The sequence below is a fragment of the Opisthocomus hoazin genome, chromosome 5 (genome assembly GCF_030867145.1).
Source record: "Opisthocomus hoazin isolate bOpiHoa1 chromosome 5, bOpiHoa1.hap1, whole genome shotgun sequence".
Lineage (NCBI taxonomy): Eukaryota > Metazoa > Chordata > Aves > Opisthocomiformes > Opisthocomidae > Opisthocomus > Opisthocomus hoazin.
The window spans coordinates 83,342,692-83,363,607 of NC_134418.1; the positions used below are offsets into that span (position 1 = coordinate 83,342,692).

A 20,916-nucleotide genomic window follows, 5' to 3' on the forward strand; every position below is an offset into this window, starting at 1 on the left:
TAAGATGGGTTAAAGCAGCACAGAGTTCCTCTGCAAGCTCCCTGTCCTCGCTGTGCCTCTCGGCTGGCCCCAGCCAAGCAGTTGTTGTGCTCGTACCTCAGGTAATGATCTGTAACCTAGATCCCCTGGGAGACTGAGCGAAGGCTTCTGGGTGCCCTGTCTCTTCTAGAGATTTTTAGAATTGGGGGGGAAAACTGATTTTGGAAGCTCTGTGCTTCTCTCTTTTGTCCCTCGTTATCCCGGTTGCCATTGATCCAGATGACAAGGACTTGCGTGTATTCCTGTGTCCACCTGAGTGTGAAACCATGGCAGCTGGTGAGCCAAGGGTCCCTGGGCCAATGCTGCTGATCTGGAAGAAAAGCTGGTGTTTGGAAAGCTTGGGAATGAGCTTTCTCCTCTAGGGTAGTTTAAATTATTTGGGCAGAACCTCAGGGTTTAACTAATGTATTTTGTTCTCAAAGGCAGATTCCAGTTAAGCTGTGGTAATGAGCTTTATACCTATACAAGCTTTCAGCTGTTTAATTTTGTGTCTCTGATGTGAGGGAGCTTGTTCTGTGTATTTGCTTTTCTGTGCAGCCTGTGTAGCACACCCTGGGCTGGATTCTGCCTCCAGCTTCATTTTGATCTGCCTGAATTTCACATACATACACAGTTTTGTTCATACTCTGACTCCTGAGTAACCAGCAGGGTTGAGATGGGGAAGCTGGGTTGGAAATGACCTGTCCATTCATCTGGTAATAGACACAGAATCATTAAGCTTGGAAAAGACTTCCAAGATCATGAAGTCCAACCGTCAACCCAACACCCCCATGCCTGCTAAACCATGTCCCAAAGTGCCATATCTACACGATTTTTGAACCCCTCCAGGGATGGTGACTCCACCACTGCCCTGGTCACAGTGCATCAGTACAGTCTAGGAGCAATCCTGGCTTTGGCCAGCTGGAGTTGAACAAAAGGAGCTGCTTTTGTAGGTCCTGTCTCTGCTCTGTTGCCCACAGTCCTGCTGTGTCCCTCTCGGACACACCTCTGGTGTGGATGGAGGTGACACGGAGAGAGCCCTGGCCGCAGGTGAACCCCGGGCCCCTGCTTCAGGCCAACTCTCCAAACCCCTTGCCCTTCCAAGGACTTGCGACAGGAGCCAGAGGCTAGAGCCATGGCTTTCCCGAAACGTTTGAGATGGAAACGGGGCAAATACTGCGTTTAAACCCTTGGTGTTGTCCTGTAGCCAGCCCTAGGCATTTGCCAAGCCTAACTGGTGAGCAGGTGCACTGGTGGTGTATTATTCTGTGCAATTCTTGTGGCCAACTGGGAATAACGCAGGTGTTTCATTGCCTAGGTAGACTTCTTGGGGGATTCTTAAAGTTATTTGAAAGCAAATATGTTTGGAAAGTCCCATAGGCACCTGACACCTGGGTGCCCATAAAAATATGACTTCCACATAGCTTGCATATATTTTTCCAGAAAAGAGACACAAAGCTTCTATAGAGAACCTTAAAAAAAAGTCTGATAGATGCATATTCATAATTTTCTAGATCTAGAAATACTTTACAGGTCATACACCTGGGGCACTCAGTAAAGGACCTGTGAACAAATATTTAAACACATTTAAGAGCCACAGTAGTAGTAAGGAATCTGACGCTTTTTTCAACTGCACTACAAGCATCTACCTGCATTTTTAGGTAAATACTGGTTATCAGGGATCATTTTTTTTTTCAGTTTTAAATCAAGTATAATTCTTCTGACACTTCTGCAGGATGTGAGCTCTAAGATAGTGCGTTTTTTTTTAAATACTCTTAAAAATTAATTACAGATTTTTTTTACTTTAGTATTTTCATTGCTTCCAAGGTGGTAATATCCTGTTGTTTGTTCCTGCTTTAGCAGTACAAGTTTTAAATATATTTTAGATTTTTTGTTTCCTTCTTTGCTAACTATCCCATGCATTTCCTTAGGATACTGAAATTAAAATGCTACTTTAAGGAAAATTTTACAATCGCTTGCAAACGGAATTGAAGAATACTTTTTCTTAATGAGTAGCTAAGTCAATACGTCTCTACGTGCTTGTTCTCGTGTGGTCCCATAACCCAAAGGTGAAGCAAACACAAGTTGCACAAATGCCTGTTTGTCCTGACTTCAGCGAGAGTGGATTTTTAGCTGTTTATTTATCTGCAATGTTGTGCTTTGGCTCACCTTAACCCCTTGGTTTGGGTATGTAGCTTAGCAAAGCGGTCTAGCAAAGGACAAATGTTTTAACCCTGTTGTAGCAATTGGGAAAATTAGAGGGGCATTGCCATCATTTTGGGAGACGCTAAAAGGTCCCTGCCATTTCATCCGAGTTTAATTGTGTACCTGTATCTCGCTGGGAATATTTCATAACATGCCAAAATCTTGAGATATTTTACTTATGTTGTGTTTGACTGCCCTTTATGCAGTAACTTACGTTCTGAGCAAAGCCCTTGGTGCGTGGTTTCTGCAGCAGGTAGCTATAGTGTCCACTCCAAGTAGGTGGCAAAATTGTCTACTGAGTTGTACATAATGAAGCTTTTCTTTTCTGGTCCATCAAGAACAGTGAATAGAACCAAAGCCAGATGAGCTTTAAGAGTTTCTGATGGCTCCCTGTCTGTTTGATCAATTCGAAGCAGGGAGCTAAATTCCCGGTAGCACTTGAAGCTTTAGAAGAACAAAATTCACCCAATCCGTTTCCCAAACATTCGGAGAATACCCTAAATACCTTTCATATTTTCCTTGTTTGAGCTAATAAGATAACACATTCTTTATTTCTGCTTGTATTAGGTAGCAAATGAATTAATGTATAATTTATTCACAGACTAATATAACCCATGTTCAGAATGTTTCCTTTCTTTCAGTGTCATGTATATGTATGTGAATAATTTCATTTTGCGGCAAGCTGTTTTGGGCAGCGTGAGGGAAAGTTAGCTGAATTTCCTGTAATAATGCCAAGTAACTCATAAATGCCTTGAAGACCTCCAGTGAAACTAGGTTCTTGTTGTAGTAAATACGCGCTTGAGTGAGCTGCAGTACAGTGCCTCGGTTGTTCTTGGGCTTGGGCCTGTCCGTACTACCTACAAGATCTTAAAGTGCACAGTATTACGAGCTCTACTAGGAATTTCTGTAGAGACAAAAATAGTTGTGCCAAGAGGATCATAAGATTCGTTGAACGAATGCTGCTGGTGTTGATCATGGTGCCGGTTTCTCCAGTGTTAATAAAACCCGTACGGAATAATCTGTAACTCCTGCAGTTTTCATCTGTGCCTGTTTCTCTAACTATGAAAATGATGAGCTGTTGATAAATCATGGGTGATGGCTAATGGCTTTCCAGAACCTACGTTTGATCATGAGAAGAAAGCCAAACTGGGAGAAGCAAACCTGTGTCTCAGCTCAAAGCTGCTGAATACCTTCACGCTTATTTCGTTACGGGAATAGTAGAAGTGGTGGAGAGGAAGTTTTAATTTGCAGATCGCTAATCAGAGGGTGTCTTCTTGCTGTCCTCTTCCAGAAATCGAGGCCAAGGAAGCTTGTGACTGGCTGCGGGCTGCCGGGTTCCCCCAGTACGCGCAGCTGTATGAAGGTAGGTGCCCCAGCTTGCAAGCCGGTTATCTATCCCCTGGCAGTTGTTGGACAGTAAGATGTAACATTCACCAACAAATGAAGTTCAAGGGCAGAACTGAAGTGCCCAGTACATAAGGTGACTTTTAGGGACTGGGCTGCTCTCTGCTACCCACCACACGCATAGATACACCGAACCCAACGGGACTCTGAAGCGCTCTTGGAGTTTTACATTTCTTCCAGGTTTCTGTTTTAGCCTGAATCTTTCAAGTATCCTCATAGCACAGTTGCTACGTTAGCACCTGGTACATTCCCTGTAGTTAAAGCACCTAAGCTCCACCAGCCAGCTCTCCTTACAGAGCAGAGGTGGGAAATTCTACGTACCCAGAGATGCATCTGTACGCCTCGTGATTCGCAAGTCCTCTATGTTTTTTCAGAACAGTTTGGGTTGGTGTTAGACACAGGCTTGCTATGGAGGGAAAAAAGAACACACAAGACATTGTTGTGCAGGTGTGCAGCAGCTTCTCAAAGAGACTACTGTCTCCTGCACTTGCTAGTCCTTCCGTGGGATGGGCTGGCTTTCCATGTCTGCTTTTACAAAGGTTTTGCTCTGTTAAAAATACTATCTTCGTTGCCTCTCTTAACCTACCAGGAACTTGCAGTTTTGGCATACAGTTCTTACACTCTGATATAGAGTAACACAGAGAAGTTTGCTTTAAAGTGCAACATACTTTTTATATATGTATATATTATTATATATTTATATATGTATATATTGTTGTTCAGAATTTCCCACCACCACCACTTAAAATTGCTTGCATTGTAGTGAAATTATTAAGCACTCTTATCTGCCTCTTCTTTTTTTGTAAAACAAGCTCCAGCTGCTGCCTGTAAGAATGAGCATAGAAAGTCCATTATTTACAGTGAATAACTGTTGGAAATTGCAGCAGATGCTGAGCTGACCTTCTTGAAAAATGATCTCGCTGAGCTTTGATTTGCAGCTGCATTGGCAATATGAGATGATAATAGCACTTTCAAAAGCAGCACTTGGCGAAACTTTTCTTTGCTGGTTCAGAAATTAAATTTCCTTTTATTATTTCTCTTCCTATTTTTTTTCTTCTTTTTTTGTGCTAATGGAGATGCCAAGATTTTCTTGGGATGCAGAAGCTGGGACTGTGCTTCCAGTCTTTGTTAAACCTGGGGACAAGACTCTCAGCTGAATATGTGGGCTTGTGGGTTTTGTGTTATGCTGAGCTGTAAATCCCCTAAGAAATTACTTGCATTCAGAAAACATGTCCTACCTGTGGTTACCACTGCCCTACCTAGAGACTCTAAACTTACACAAAGTTCCTAAAGTAGGACTGTGCCCTGACAACATCAAAAGGACTGCAGAGGTGAGAGCAGGAGGTGAGAGCAGGTCCAGCCATACCCACTGAAAAGACAGCTGTCCTTCTATGAAAACAATACAGCATTGTCCTTTGCAAGCCTCCCTGGCAGCAGCAGCAACAACAAAAACAGCAACAGCGTAAGGGCCACAAGGATGGTGAGGGGACTGGAGCATCTCTCCTGCGAGGAAAGGCTGAGGGAGCTGGGCTTGTTCAGCCTGAAGAAGAGAAGGCTGAGAGGGGACCTCATAAATGCTTATAAATATCTGAAGGGTGGGTGTCAGGAGGATGGGGCCAGACTCTTTTCAGTGGTGCCCAGCAACAGGACAAGGGGCAACGGGCACAAACTGAAGCAGCGGAAGTTCCAGCTCAACATGAGGAAGAACTTCTTCCCTCTGAGGGTGACGGAGCCCTGGAACAGGCTGTCCAGGGAGGTTGTGGAGTCTCCTTCTCTGGAGATATTCAAGACCCTGCTTGGACAAGGTCCTATGCAGCCTGCTGTAGGTGACCCTGCTTGGGCAGTGGGGTTGGACTGGATGACCCACAGAGGTCCCTTCCAACCCCGACCATTCTGTGATTCTGTGATTCTGTAAATTAAGTATAAAAAAAAAAATGGACTCATGCAGAAGATCAACTCCTTCCAAGTCACCTGTACTAACTTTTTCAGTGGAAAAACTTACATCAGCACTGGTAAAAGATGCCACTTGACTGTACTCGCTGCCTTTGCCTGTACCTTGGACTTACAGTAGTGAACAGGAGACCTATGGATCAGTTGGGTATTTTACAAGAGTTCCGAGAAGGCACCTATGTGGAGTGGTCCCGCGCAGTGTACATTTAAAATGGAGATTAATCAGTGGGCCTTTGTCAGTTCCTTTGCTAAAACTGCAGTTTTCTGTAGATAAGATGTAATTTCTTGTGTTTTGCAGAATATTGCTTAATTTGTTTATTCCTGTGGCAAAGTCAGGACAAATAGTTCATTTGAGAGATTACCTGTTGGTGTAAAAAACCCAGAACATTAACTACCTTTCCACAAATGAACACCAATCCTATTAATCATTCCAGCTCACTCTTTCCTAGTCTCTGGAGATTATAGTATCTTCTAGTCAATCACTCGGATGAAGAAAGTTGTACGCAACTGCAGCAGTGTAGTTGTAGTCGATCCTTGTATTGCTGTGTGCCCTGAACACCCAGTGGCTTTGGTGGGAGTTTGGGCTGTGGAAGGAATGCTGGATCAGGACCTGGATGACAGTCAGGAATCTGTGGAGGACAGTAAATAACATATATGTGGTTGCTGTTACAGAGCTGTAGTAAATTTCCAGCTCTCTGCAGACATTGTTTCCTCCTCCTCACTCTCCCAGTTGTTTACCTAAATAATCTCCTACAGAAAGGAGGCCGTATGGGCGCCACGCAGCTTGGCTTGCTTTCGTTTCAGTCCATATCTCATTAATGTTGTAACAGTGTCAAACTTTTAGCTTGATTAACAGCCAAGGAGATTCTGTTTTTCATTCTTTTCCAGTGTCTTGGGGTTTACTGGCCTTTTTTCTTTAATGTGAGATATTAGTACTTTGATGGAGGTTGTGTATTTATTTTAAATAAAGCTAGTCTGGATCAGTTTACGCTTCTGATGTCAGATAGGGAGCTCGCATTTGCCTCTTTCCTTGTCTCCTTGTTTCATCTCTGCTTTGCTCATTCTTCCCCCCATTTTGCATATGAACTTTTCAGTTATCAAAGCCGCCCGTCAGAAGCCTGTACGTGAAAAGGAAGCATCTCTGGCATTTGAGTAGGTAACGTGAGTTTACCTGAGAAGTGCCAGTCACTGGCATGCTAGTGAGCTCAGCTGGAGGCAGCTGGTTGTTTGGAAGTAACTCACTGCTGGGAGTAAGAGTCGTTTTGATTCCTCGTCTCTCTCTATTCCTGCAGATCTCCTTTTTCCAATTGACATCGCTCTAGTCAAGAGAGAGCATGACTTTCTGGACAGAGATGCTATTGAGGCCTTATGCAGGTAGGTGAAAAAAAATCATGCAGCATTTTGAAAAAAAATCCTTCCTGTGTAATAGAAAGTATAACCTGGGAACAGCATAACCTTGACTGAATTATGTGCCATTATATAACTGTTTGCTTGAGAGCTTTTTATTATCCACTATCAGTATGCAGTTTTTGTTAGAATAATACATTGGCCTCAGTAATGTTTGGGCATCTTATTTAAAACAGAGTACGGGGTAAGGTGGCAGGAGTCTTTGTGATGGGTATTTCACAGGCGTGTTTTTTATCATTATTCTTAATTTGCTTTCGTTACTAATTCCCAAATTAGTTAGGTACTTGGAAGCAGAACTACGCTGGCTACAGCCACCTGCATCCAGCTGTAGCACCAGTTCCCACACAGGAATTGTTTTTCGAGAGCCGTTTTAGCAAAGCGATGCTGCTGCCCTGCATTGCTTGCCTTTCTTACGTTGGTGAGCAGCTATGTGTACAAACAAACCAAAAAGCTGTGTATACAAACCCTCATGCTGACCTCAGTGCATCGCCCTGCGTGCGCCGTGTTCACCAGGGTGAATGTGGGCGAGGGATAACGTGAGCGAATCTGAGAGTTCACCATCGCTGCAAAGGCTGCCCTGCCCTCAGCCTTGTGCTCCCGTCGCCGATCTTTGTTGTTCATGCGCTCCTTCCACGAACCGGTGCGATTGACTCACCCTGCACAAAGAGTCTGGATAGTTCTCTGCTGGGTTAGTAAACTAAATCGGCCCATGGGAAGGCGTGGTGGGGTTCAGAGTAGGTGCGAAGGATGGGGCAGGACCCCAGAGCCAGCTGCAGGGGCAGGAGGAGGGGTGGGTAGAGAAAAAGCGGGAGCAAGACTTGCTGGTGTGTGGCAGCACGTTTTTACAGAAGTGCAGCCTCAGCATTACCGATTTCATCAGAAGAGCAGTTGCAGTGGCCCCATCTGACACGTGCCCATCCATCAGTTACCTCCCCTAGTGCGAGTCCGCAATCTTAAATGGCAAAAAAATACCTGAACTTTTCATATCTCCTATTACCTAGAAATGAGTGTGGTTTTCTGCCTCTGTCCTCCCATTATGGCAGCCTTCCAGACTGTCTGCAAAATGAATGCTTTTGGATACTACATGCACGATGTCGGCAACTCTAAATGTCAGCAATCCTAATGAATTACAAAACCCTTTTAAGAAAGGCTTTAAGTTTATAGTCTTCTCATGCCATCGCTGCCATACTTGGGAGGGAAAGAGAGGGACTGGAATTTAAAGGTCTTCAGAAATATTTACAAGATTTTCAAACTAAGAAAACAGATTTGTTGTCCAGTCACTGGGAGGGGAAAAATCTCATTAATGTTAAATTCACACTCAAGATGCAGCGTAGGGCACCTACTCCACGGATATTAAAATGTGATGCATCGGTCTGCTTATTTGGGTGCTCTGGAACTTGTGAAGTCATTGAACAGAAAGTACAGCAATGTGAATAAATGCTGGTTCCCAGAAGCATGGTCTTCCCTTGCCAGGAAAACAAAATAGATTCAAGTCAGTGTATTTTGGACCTAGTGCTTGCCTGTGAGAATACTTTTTCACCCTGTGATTATTTATTTATATGGGAAAAAAAGGTAGCAGATTGTTTCTTGCTGGTGAAAGTGAGAATATGCCCTCCGTATCTCTATGAGATTTGCTGCTAGTGTGATCAATAAAAGCAGTTACCACTGTTTCTGAACATGGAGGACAGTAAAAAGATCTGTATCCTAAGAATGTAAGTTTATATTTTAAACCTGACAAAGCCAAGCATACTAAACTGATGTGGACATATAGACACTAGGTGAAACTAGGAGGTGTTTCCTTAAGTCTGCTGATTGTAAAATAACCTCTTTCATCTTCAAATATTTTTCTATGTAATATGTATAGGAATCCACCGGTCTTACTGTAGCTTAAGACAGAGATTTTAAAGGCTGAACTATATCATTCTAAAGCCTATGGCTTATATATCCAGAGTTATCTTTTACAAGATAGCTTTAAAACCAAAGCTAAAGTTTCTCCAGAACCATTCGGACCCCACCTCAAAATAAAACCAAAGTAATTCAGTTCATCTTCTCGGATGTCTGAATTCGGCCCTTTACCATTTGAGTTAGATAAAAAGACTACGCTATCACAATATTTCCACCTTCAGATTTTTTTTCCACATCGCCTTGTTTAATTTTGGAAAGCTCATTAAAAAACATGGCGAAGGCATATCCTTTGGAATGCTGCATTTCTGCCTGAAGCCCGGGTTTATTTTGACTCATGCCATGGTCAGTGGGTAAACAGTAAAGGGTTTTTTTCTCAGGAAAAGACTTAGAGCTGTTTCACAGCTGTAAGTCTATCACTGTTTCTTGACTGAAAATCAGAATAGTTTTGGAATTATTTGCATTTCTTCAACAGAGCTGAATAAACACTGTATGCAGTGGATGGTAACACTGAGAATCTGCTTTTCTATGTAACAACCAGTGCACTGTCAACAGTTCTAATTACCTTCTTCTAATTACTGCATGTGAAGAAGTAATTTTGAAAAGGACTGTAGAAATCACAGTGACAAGGATTTTTTAAAAATTTGAAGCATTTTAAGGGATAGTTTACATCTGAACAGTATTAGAAATTATCATCTAATAATCTTGTTAATGGAAGCAGAAAAACTAATGTAACTTTAAAAGCAGCTTGTTAGTGAGTGTTTTGCCAAATTGCTTTCTAAATGGAAAAAGTATCAATAGCCACCCCATTAAGGTTTTTCCTGAAAAATTTTAAGTGAAAAGTGGGTTGAGACTTTAATTACAGAGATAGCATATGGCACTTGGTAACAGTAGAAGACAGATGGTGAAGAAATGTCATTTAGTGATCTTATCATGAAATGTAGGGTTAAAAATGTAGGCGCGATGACTCAACTTTAATTTGCTAGGCTGCTTCGTGCAGTGACTGCGCAAAGTACTGCTGGCCTTGGTTTCATAAGACTTTATGTAGATTAATGACTGGGAATTTATCTCCGGAGGATAACTGGCTGCATAATGCGCTGATGAAACTAAGTACTGAAACATGCTCTACCCTAAGGGTTGTTGCTAAGTACAAAATACATAGCAAACCATGATGGAAATCCTATTTAATCTCCTTATGCATAGCTAGAAAACTGCCACAGTATCTATGCAAGAGGTTTCTTAATTCTTTTACCGTCAGGACTTCTCATCCAAGAAATTGATTGTAATGGATGGGCGTGAGCACCCTTTGCAGCTCGTGTCATTCGGTTTGTAGAGAGCTGGCCTCCTTTGCAGGCTACAAGGCGCAGGTGAACCCCAGGAGCCAGCGCAGAGGCTGTCCACTGCATTGAGATGAGAAAACCCTTGTCTCATCAATTAGTTACAGGTATAATGGAGTGGGAATTTGCCCTATAAGAAGGAATTAGGAATTTAAACCCATCAAGAAAATACTGTAAACTTCAAGGCCAAATCATACAGTTACTCAGATTGAAGATTGTCATTTAAAGTGCATAAATCTGATATTCTGCATTGCTACCACTTTTCTTGGGTGCATGGGGTGAGAATTTTCTCCTGTTAAGGAGAGCAGAATGAATTACCTGAGGTTATAGCGAATGTAGAACTGACCGGTATCTAGATTAACAAAGACTTCACGTTGTAAATCTGTATTTTAATCTATAAATTAGCTGAAGTTAGCTGTTGACGCTGCAGTTTCTGATAGTGGATGTCTTGTTCATGCTGCCTTTCTTAGAAGAAGTTGAGGCTAAACTACTTTGGCCATTCCTGAGGAGCCTTAGGCTTCCAGCCTGATGCGGGCCAGGCTCGACGCAGTGGCTGGGACCGAGAGGCAGGTCCTGTCGCGTTGGTCACCCTCGGGAAGAAGGGTTTGGCAGAGATGGGGTGAAGAAGGGTGAGAGCCTGGGTAGGAGCACGTGGAAGGTGAAGGGACGTCTTGGAGTAAGATACCATCTGGATGTCAAGATGTGTAGAGAGAGGGCTGACTCAAAGGCATTTATCTAAATGATGGGAAAGAATATTATCTTGTCATCCAGAAAGTGGCTGGGGTAGGAGGCATTGTAGAAATTGAGACCGAGATAGCCAGACAGTGAAAGCAGCTGTAACTGCTGTCTGTCCTTCCGTCTCCCATCTCGTCCTTGTGAAGGTGTCGCTGAGGCAGGTTTGGGCAGAGTGAGAATAATAAGGCAGCTAAAGAATGAGGCAGACCTGCTGCCTGTCAGTAGGGAAATGATAAATTGAATTTATACCTGGGAATGGAATTAGCAAAGGAGCAGGTCCGGAGCCAGAAGAGAGAATTGCGGTTCGTTAACAAACATCATTTTGATGAGAAGATCTGTAAGGAACGAGTGTGTGCTTACAAGCTTAAAAAGTATTGCAAAGCACATGTGAAGGTTAATGACAGTTGTATAGGTAACTCTCATCCTGGCAAAGCCTAAACTTTCTCAGCTTAGCTCTGCAGACTCATTTATGTGTTTGGGAGGCAGTTTTGCATATTGCGCTGTGTTTTCGGTGTCCTGTAGCTCAAGGAACTGGGCACTGCTGAGCTCGAGCAGAAGTTAAAGCAGGATGTGTGATGTATATAATGAAAGTTGCAGACCTGAGGCAATCGCTGCAGAGCACTTAGGTTTTAGAAGGGAAACTGGTTTTGTGATGAAGTCACGTCGAATGTGTAACAGAGCCTTTATTTGACTCGCTGCTATTGTATTTAACCTCGCTCATTGGGGGTTACTTTATCTTGCCTTCATATTCATTTTTGTGAGGTGTGGGCTGAGAGATTTTTTTTTTCCTTAAAAACCCTTTGCTCTACCCTTTACCATCTATTTCAGGGTTTTAATGTGAGTAGGAAAAAAGTCTGGGGATGTAATCTTTGTGAAATCAGAGATCGTCTTTATTAGCAGTCAGACAGGCTGGAGCTAGATAAAGCCTGATACAGGGATTTGGTGATAATTTCTCTCTGCATAAGTCAAAGGTTGCAACACTGTGAAATTTGTAAATTATTACACAATATAGAACTGAAACCAGTTTAATACCCCCTGGTCTTGAGGTCCGGGAGTTTGAGTGGAGAATGTTTTTACAGCAGAGAGAGGGAGGCAGCTTTCTGCTGCTGTGTGGCCTCTTGAAAACCAAAATACCAGTTTTATTGTGTAGCACGTAGATGGGACAGTCACCCTTCACCCACGCCGTGAATGCAGTTCCTCTGAAATTCGCTGGGCTCGTGTGCGTACCCACCAGCTGCAGCCGGCAGGACTGAGCCTCCTGCCTTTGAAACTCGGAGCAAAGATGAAAGTAGAGAGATCTGGATAACTTTTGTAACCTGCCACTGCCCTACTATTTGACCCATGGCAATTCTTCCTGTTTCTCTTCTTTTCTGCTGTGTTGTGGCTGGGTCTAATTATAGATCAAACTGCTTTTTTTTTTTTTTTTCCACTTCACGACTGCAGCAAAAGCACCAGTAGGAGCTTTTCCATTTTCTTTGATGGCCTCAGGATCAAGCCCTGTGTAAATACCATCTGCAACCAATCCTGTGCATAAAAGGCGAGGGGGAAAGAGAGCAAACTAGTAATTCTTCCCATGCTCACATTTTCAAGATTCAAGTTACCAGTTTCATGAATCTGAAGAGACTCATCTGAAGCAACAGGACAAGTCAGCATTTCTGGTTTTTTTTGTAGTTTTTCAAAGCTGCTGATACATGCTCTTTATGCTTTGCTCAAATGAATTATGTGAAAATTATACAACTTCCTTCAGAAAGAATTAGGCTTTTTAAAGCTCAGTTTTGCTCCCGTTGAATTCGGGCTGCGGTCCAGCTGAAGGGAAGGGGCGGCTCTGCTCCTCTGCCTCCCCTCTGCACATGCTACCCGTCACGCAGCTCGGGGAGCTGACCTGGGAGAAATTCAACCCAACAAAGTCTTGAAAGGTTGGTTTTCAGCTCGGTCAGTCTCGCAGCGCAGCCTCATGAGTGGAAGCGTTAACTCAAGGGACAGAACCATCGCTTCCGTGACGCTGCCGCTTCAGCTTTCCTGCCTTTGGCATCGCGCCCAGCCTGTTCCTGCCCTTCGCCTTGCCGTAGCACCAGCATTTTTCTAACCGTGCTTCACCAGTGCAGATTTCAGCTGAGCCATGTCCCTGCGGCAGCTTCTGGGGAGGTGAGGGCTGGGAGAAGGGCAGGAGACCGCAGCAGCCTGCACTTCACTGTGCGTGTTCAACAGTGCCAAGTTCTGCTCTGCTTTAAGAGGTCTGTGCTCAGCCCTGAGTGCTGAGATTCTGGGGGACGGGAGAAGAGAGGTCATTTTTTTGTTGTTTTAGGGTACCTAGCAGATCATTAGCTGATCAGGGAACAGAGAGATGCATATATACATGCATACAGTACTTCAAGATATGCCTACAGGCTGCTATCACATTTCGCAAGGAGGCTGGTTAACTATTGTTGCTGCAGCAATCTGTTTTTGTTTAAATTTTAGTCCTTCAGAACAACATTTTTATGTGTAAAAGAAACTTTCAGTTTAGGAAGGAAAAATCAAGTCTGTATTTTGTGATGTTTTTTTCTAAAGTGGGGAGTTGTATTGAAAATAATCATTGGTGACAAACAAAATAGACACCTAATAAGTGGAAAAATAAGTTTTCCTCTGGGAGGTTTTAGCTTATAAAGTACAATTTGAAAGCAGCCTGCTTTTTTCACACAGGCACATGTGCACTGTGTCAAATGAGAAGCCTCTTCCGTTACTTTCAGTCTGTCAAGATTGATTGTTTCAGGGTTCGGATGTCTGCTATTTAAACAAATGTAATTATTACAATTCATTGGATTTAATGCACTTCTCAACTTAGTCTAAGTTTCCGTTCGCTTCTCTTTACTTTGATTCAGGTAATTGGGACAAATAGGTGTCCATCCCTCCCTCTGAAGTTAGAATACAGCCAAATGTGATGGGTTAATGGTTAAGTATAATTAGGGCTCTAATTGAAACTCTGCTTGTGGCTATTTGTATGCAAAGCAGTTTGGGGACAGCCTTCACAAAAGCTTTTGAACTGGAATAGCCTGTGTCAAAACACTGGAGCCTTCTCTTAATATGGTTTCTCTTGCTTTGCAGGCGCTTAAATACCTTAAACAAATGTGCAGTGATGAAGCTAGAGATTAGTCCCCACAGGAAAAGGGTAAGTTCCTTTAACATCTTCTGTTACAGCGTTTTGCATGAATAAGACAGGAAAAAAAAAAAACCTTCTAGCAGATTGCTTAGCTGCAGTCTAGGATAACACCCGAGTAGAACCTGACAAGGACACACGGTCAAAACTCTGCTTACGTTTCATTTTGTGTTCTCACGGAGTGAAAACTGCAGGGCTTGGCCACGGGTAAAGGTTATTCTTCTAGCAAACTCTTCCCCGGGATGCTGCTCCCAGTCCGAAAGGCACTGGGCTTCTCTGCCCACCGGTGCGGTTGTCCCATGTTGTAGCGTGTTGCCTGCACTCGGGCAGGGCTGTGAAGGGTAGGCGTGATAGAGGAGATGCTGACCAGCCACGATGAGCTGATCTGGAGGTTAGAACATCATCTTCAGCGTCATCTTCACAGTTTTGGTTCTTTGCCGTCATGTTGGAATTGTATTATTCTGTAGACAGGTTCAGTTAGACTGTGCGTGGCCTGCGAAGGAAAGAGCCAATCCTTTGTAGGGTTTGGCACATTGTTTCCTTGTTTTTTAATTACCTAGCTCAAAATTAAAGCGGTATATTTACAGAATACATCCGCTACCCCTTTTAGAAAGTTTGCGCATTTCCAGGGAGCTCAGCAGGAACTGAAAGTGTTTCCTGAATCTTCAGAATCCCAGTGGAGCGTGGTGAGAAATAAGAGAGCACCTACTGCAATGTCAGTAAGGTAGTACCGGCAGAAAGCTTGAGTTGCTGGGGTTTGCTGGTGAGGTACCGCTCGACAGCTGCCTTAAAACGATGTGTGTGTCCTAGGAAGGATCGGGAGTTGATACCGTCCCCTGGGATATGACAACTGCAGATAAAGATGACTGAGCTAAGGCAATACAATGCTGCCCTACCCTTAACAGGAATGCATACAAATGCTCTGAGGTTGTTTACCAGGAATTAATCCCCTCTTTCCCTATCTGCTTGTGGTATGTTGGAAACAGCATCCAAGCTCCAGAAGATAACACTCTGAGGCAGCATACGTAGGAACTCTTTAAAAGTAGGGGTAGGCAGCTGGATTGCCGTTTATGACCGCCAGAAGATTGCTCCTCCTGGTTCCTGAAGCCTGTTAACACTGGAATGATCAGTATTGCTCTTAGAGGTCAGACCAGACCCAACTTCGGGTCCAAACCCTAGATCTTCGGGAGTCTGGACGTTACCTGTTGTTTCAGTCCTTCCTGATTTTCGTTCACCACTCATGTTCTGGCAGGTGGACTTGAATCCTGTTCCCTTTTGTTGTCAACTTCATTAAAACCAAGACTTAGCCTTTAAAGCTTTTTAGCACTAGGGAAAAATTGTGCTGACCGAAACGTATCTTTTCTTGTGTTTGCATTGAGCTCTTTGCAAATTAAGATCACTTTACTGCTCCTTTTTTTCCAGTCAAACCACATTCACCACCAAACCATCATTATTATCCATTGGAAGTTTCAGGTGACTTTTTTCTTCCTGAAAACTTTAAATAAGCAAGCCAGCCCTCTTAGGTTTTCATCTGAGTCATGGACAGAAGTAGTTGGTAGCAGTTGGGAAACAAAGAAAATGACGCTTGCTCTGTGTCCCGTGTGTATTTGGTTACAAAAAATAAATATGGTGTTTCACTTATTTTGCTGAGCTGATGAAATGTGCTGTACAAAAACCCAAACAACCCAAAAAACTAGGAGAGGATCAGGAGCTAAAGTATGCGTAAATAGAATACCTGAAATATGAATAATTTACTTGTTTTTCAGAGAATAATTGTCTGTATTCCTGGCACACAAATAGTTACAGTTTGGGGCATGCATATGTGTTTGTTTTTAAATTAAAGCATTCTAAACAAAGGAAGTGAAACTCATGGAGCTGGGTGGCAATTAGTGCTTCCTACTCTGACCACCAAAGGTTATTTGGTGGTCCCATGGTGTCGTATTAAAATGCCTGCATTGGTTTTATTCTTCCAGCAGGAAATCTTCCAGGTATTTGGAAGACCAAATATGTCAGTCCCAGGATCATTCCCTTTCAGTATTTAGACAAAGAGATGGTAGGTGTAAGTGATGTAGTGTAAATGTGCCCTCAGGCGTTACTCATACATCAAACATCACCAGTGGAGATGGTTATTTACAATTTACTTACGTGCTGTGCTGTCAGTGAGCTCTTGCTGCTCGCTATCAGTGAGCGTTAAAGTTTGCCTGGAGCGAGGCTGAAGTAGAAACTTCACAGGACATTCTTAAAATGTTAGCTGCTAGCCTGTGGGAGGAAGAGTGGACCAGGTAAGAGCCTGGAGGCATCTTTTGCTGTCTCATTAGTCACAGCCAGGAGACCCTTCAGACTTCCCGAATTTCTGAGGAATGAAGCCGCTACAATTCAGAGCGCATGAGAAACATCTCGTGATTGCAAAGAGGAGTATAAACACACAGCCGCTATCAACAGAGTGTAACTCTGGAGAGAGTCCAGAGGGACCCCCCAACCCCTGACTGACTCCAGTTTAAAATTTTATGCATGCCAGGAATTTCCATTGATCTGGAGGGCTATCCACTGTGACCAATTAATTAAAAGTCTATGGATACTAGGGTTTTAGAAAAGAGCAATTTAAAGCAGATTGTATTGTTTGTTTCTTTTTACGAAGCGTACATCTTTTGTATTTAAAAACTGTTAAAATCTATTGCCTGTCCCACGTTATCTTTTCCTGTGATGGGCTTTATGGCCTAATCTGCCTCTCCCTGAAGTAAAAGATTGTTTTCACTTTAAATTCGCTGAGAACAAGGTCATGCTTAGAGCAGTTTAGTGGGCATTGTATTTAAATGCAGCCACCTTTGCAGTTTGGGCAGTTTGGGAGCAGTACTTTCAGGGTTCTTCTTCCTTGCAGAGCGAAGATTCTGATGAAGATGAACCTTGTGCAATAAGTGGCAAATGGACTTTTCAGAGGGACAGCAAGAGGTGGTCGAGGCTTGAAGAGTTTGATGTGTTCCCTCCAAAACCGGACTTGAATACCCCGTCCCCGGAGGCTCCTCACCTTACAAACGCAGCAAGCCGTGAGAGCGTGCTGACGGACCTCAGCGAACGCCAGGACGTGGCTTCCATTCTGAGCATCAGCAGCACCAGCAGCCACCAGCCAACCCTGCAGAGCGAGGCCTCGACCACCAGGACAAACTCCGTCGTGAGCGTTTGCTCGTCGAGCAATTTCGTAGCAAATGATGACTCTTTCAGCAGCCTGCCCTCACCCAGGGAGCTGAGTAGCTTCAGCTTCAACACGAAAGCCAACGAGAAGAACGCCAAGTCCAAAACAAAGAGCCTGCTCAAGAGAATGGAGAGCCTGAAAATCAAGAGTTCTCACCATGGCAAGAGCAAAGCTCCTTCAAAGCTTGGCCTTATTATTAGTGGGCCCATCCTGCAGGAGGGCATGGATGAAGACAAACTGAAACAGCTTAACTGCGTGGAGATTTCTGCCCTCAACGGCAACCACATCAGCCTCCCCATGGTACGAAAGAGGAGCGTCTCCAATTCCACCCAGACCAGCAGCAGCAGCAGCCAGTCAGAGACGAGCAGTGCCGTCAGCACCCCCAGTCCCGTCACACGAACACGCAGCCTCAGTGCGTACAACAAAAGGGTGGGCATGTACCTGGAAGGCTTTGACCCCTTCAACCAGTCAACGTTCAGTGATGTGATGGAGCAGAACTTCAAGAACCGGGAAAGCTTTGCAGAAGACACGGTGTTCTTTATCCCCGAAGATCATAAGCCCGGCACTTTTCCCAAAGCACTCTCCAACGGCAACTTCTCCCCGACGGAAAGCAATGCCTCTGTGAACTGGAGGACGGGGAGTTTCCATGGACATGGCCATCTAACCCTCCGGAGGGAGAACAGCGGCGACAGCTCCAAAGAGCTCGGCATGGGGAAAAGGCGCAACTCCTCCAGCTCAGTGAGCAGCCGCCTGAGTATTTACGACAACGTGCCGGGCTCAATCCTGTATTCCAGTACGAGCGACCTGGCCGACCTCGAAAACGAAGACATATTCCCAGAACTAGATGACATCCTGTACCACGTCAAAGGGATGCAGAGAATAGTAAACCAGTGGTCAGAGAAGTTCTCGGATGAAGGGGACTCCGACTCGGCACTCGACTCCATCTCCCCGTGTCCTTCCTCTCCAAAGCAGATCCACCTCGATGTCGATAACGATCGAACAACGCCGAGTGACCTTGACAGCACAGGGAATTCGCTGAACGAGATGGAAGAGCCCGGGGGGATGCAGGACAGGAGGGACTCCGGGGTGGGCGCATCGCTGACGCGGTCCAGCAGGTAAGGTTATGACCGCTAGGGCTTGGGGTGCCCCTGGAGAGGTCCCCACCGAGCTGGGTGCCTCTGGATTAGCTGCACCACGCTCAGTTGAGGTGCAAGAGAAGTTGTGGCAATTCCAGCATCGCTTCCCAGAACAATTATGGGCAAGGGAAACATCTGTGTGAGGCTTTGAGACAAGCAGTTCCCACCCTTCGTAGCCCTATGTCTGTCTGTTCAGCTTGAGGTGTTGCTGAAGAACAGCCCGCTCAGCAAGTCAGCGCGAGGAGCAGCGTTAAGGCAGTTTTGGGGGATGCTAATTCTTCAAACTGAAGTGGTGTGTGGGAGGGAGGGGGACCTCGAATAGGATTATTGACTTTTTAACCTGGCTGGGAGAACCAGCATAAGCATGGGCTGGTTTGTGTCAGCGTGTAGTAAAAGCCTTGACTTCTAGACCGTTTCAAAAAATTGCACTTTTCAGTAGCAGGCTGTTTCTTAATAGCATGCTAGGACATTAAATCTGCAGGGAAAATGAGGTTTGTTTGCTTTCTCTTGATCGCTGTAGCACACTGGGGGGACTGGGGGAGTTCCAATGGCCTCCCAGTTTCTGCTGGGAGTTTTACCATGGGATGGATGACTGCATTTTGTAGTGTGAGCAGAGCAAGGAGTTGAATTCTTTCTAGCTTTGTTTCCAGCTTTCCTTTAAAACTGGTGCAAATCACTTAGGGCCTGGTTTCTGCTGTCCCTTAGTCACCTACAGCTGCTTATATAAACTTCATGGGACCCTTAGAAGTGCTCAGTTCCCATTCGATGTGTCTGAAAAATTTGTGCCGTTTTTATTTAATGGAGTTTTTTTGATTCTTGCTGCCTTAATACCGAAAGGGCTTCTGAAAAAGGGTGTTGGAGCCCTCGGAGGACGTCTGGCAGGGTGGGAGCATGTAGTGAACACAGAGCCGTGGGTCAGCTCAGGGTGCACATTCCCATCTGAAGTGCCCGCTCGTGCGAGGCAGAGATGCTGCCGACTGATGCCCCTGAGACCTCCGAAGGCAGTGTCTGGGTGCCTCCTGCACGTGTCTTGCGGAGACGTTTCAGTGACCGGTCCTTGCTCTGTCCCCTGTCTTCTCCGCAGGCACAGGCTGCGGTGGCACAGCTTCCAGAGCTCCCACCGGCCCAGCCTCAGCTCGGCATCGCTGCAGATCAACTGCCAGTCCGTGGCGCAGATGAACCTGCTGCAGAAGTACTCCCTCCTGAAGCTGACTGCTCTCCTGGAGAAGTACACGCCTTCCAACAAGCACGGTTTCAGCTGGTAAGGGCACAGTGCCACGCGTAGGCCCTACGAGCGACTTTTGGCAAGACGCAATGAATCCCTCCATCCCTCTTTTTCCTTATTTGCACTTCTTCCTCCAGCCTGTGCTGACGGTGATTTGTGGTTTCCTAAGACGGGGCTAAAATCACTAACCCTTTACGTAAGTGTAATCTCATTAGGCTTGAGAAGTACGTGTATAGGGGGCATGTGACGGAGCAAAAGCGATGAAGTACAGGCCGGCTCGCTGAGCACGAAGATGTCCACTACCCGTGGCAAAAGAAGGACTGGCTGTTTTTTGAGGCAGTTGGCGAGCAGTGGCACAAACCTCAGCAGGTCTTAACAGGCTTGCTTTTCTTCAGTTATTCTTAAATATTTGCATTAGTTTCTCTGTATAATTATGTAATTAAATAATGTAAATTTCCTTTAGTTCTGGCATCTCGTTAGCCAAAGTCTATCTCCCCTCTTTAAAGCACTATAAATCCAGTTAACTTGCAGAAAAGATAGAGCGGAGGGGGAAGAAAGGTTGGGAGAAGCATGGGGTTTTTTGTAGGCAGCAGTTTCTCCTGTGGCCAGGTGTTTGTAACCCAGTTGAATGCTTTTTGTCAGAAGAACGAAATAAAAAGCTCTTTTTTTATTGTATCTGCAGTGCAGCATGTGTAACCTTCAGGATGCAAAAGACGCAGTAAAATTTTTCTTCTCCCTACCACAGGCCAGCCTCCTCCCTTCCCCAGGAGTCACAGAGAGTATTTAGCTTCAGCATCAAAGTACCTCCTGTTCAAAGGCTGTTATTATGGCAGCCTTTCTAAATACAGAAGTTGTTTGTTCTGAAAGACAGAAATAAGTATTGACCAGTTATCCCTGCATGCTTCAGATTCTCGGTGGAGATCGCAATGTGTTTTTTCACATTCCATTGGCATGTTTTTTGACAAAGCAAGTATTATTCGTACATATATCAATAATGTCCTAAACTTAACTATATGGCAATACAAATTGGTTCTGTTTTACTATGCAACAGATTAGTCAGCTGTAAATCTAATGCACTGTTTGTATAGCTGTACTGTATATTGAAATGTTGAATAGGTCTCCCTGTTTTCCACTGCTGCTGTGTCCTGTTAGTTGTTGCACTGGACGTTGGCTTTTCTCCCCATTTAGGAAAATGATCTCAATATTTTTCACATTTTAATGGCTTTTTTTCTTTCCCTTTATGAAACCAGTACTCTTGGGGACCTGGGGGT

General features: G+C 44.4%; 1 protein-coding gene across 3 annotated transcripts in view; it reads left to right on the plus strand.

Moving 5' to 3' along the window:
* Positions 1-20,916, plus strand: part of DLC1 (DLC1 Rho GTPase activating protein) — a 235,745-nt gene that overhangs the window by 204,912 nt on the left and 9,917 nt on the right. For all 3 annotated transcript variants that reach the window (XM_009940573.2, XM_075421924.1, XM_075421925.1), the window contains 5 exons: positions 3,515-3,586; positions 6,870-6,951; positions 14,043-14,106; positions 16,973-18,399; positions 19,505-19,681. In XM_009940573.2, the coding sequence (XP_009938875.2) occupies positions 3,515-3,586; positions 6,870-6,951; positions 14,043-14,106; positions 16,973-18,399; positions 19,505-19,681 (1,822 nt within the window). The remainder of the gene's footprint in view (positions 1-3,514; positions 3,587-6,869; positions 6,952-14,042; positions 14,107-16,972; positions 18,400-19,504; positions 19,682-20,916) is intronic.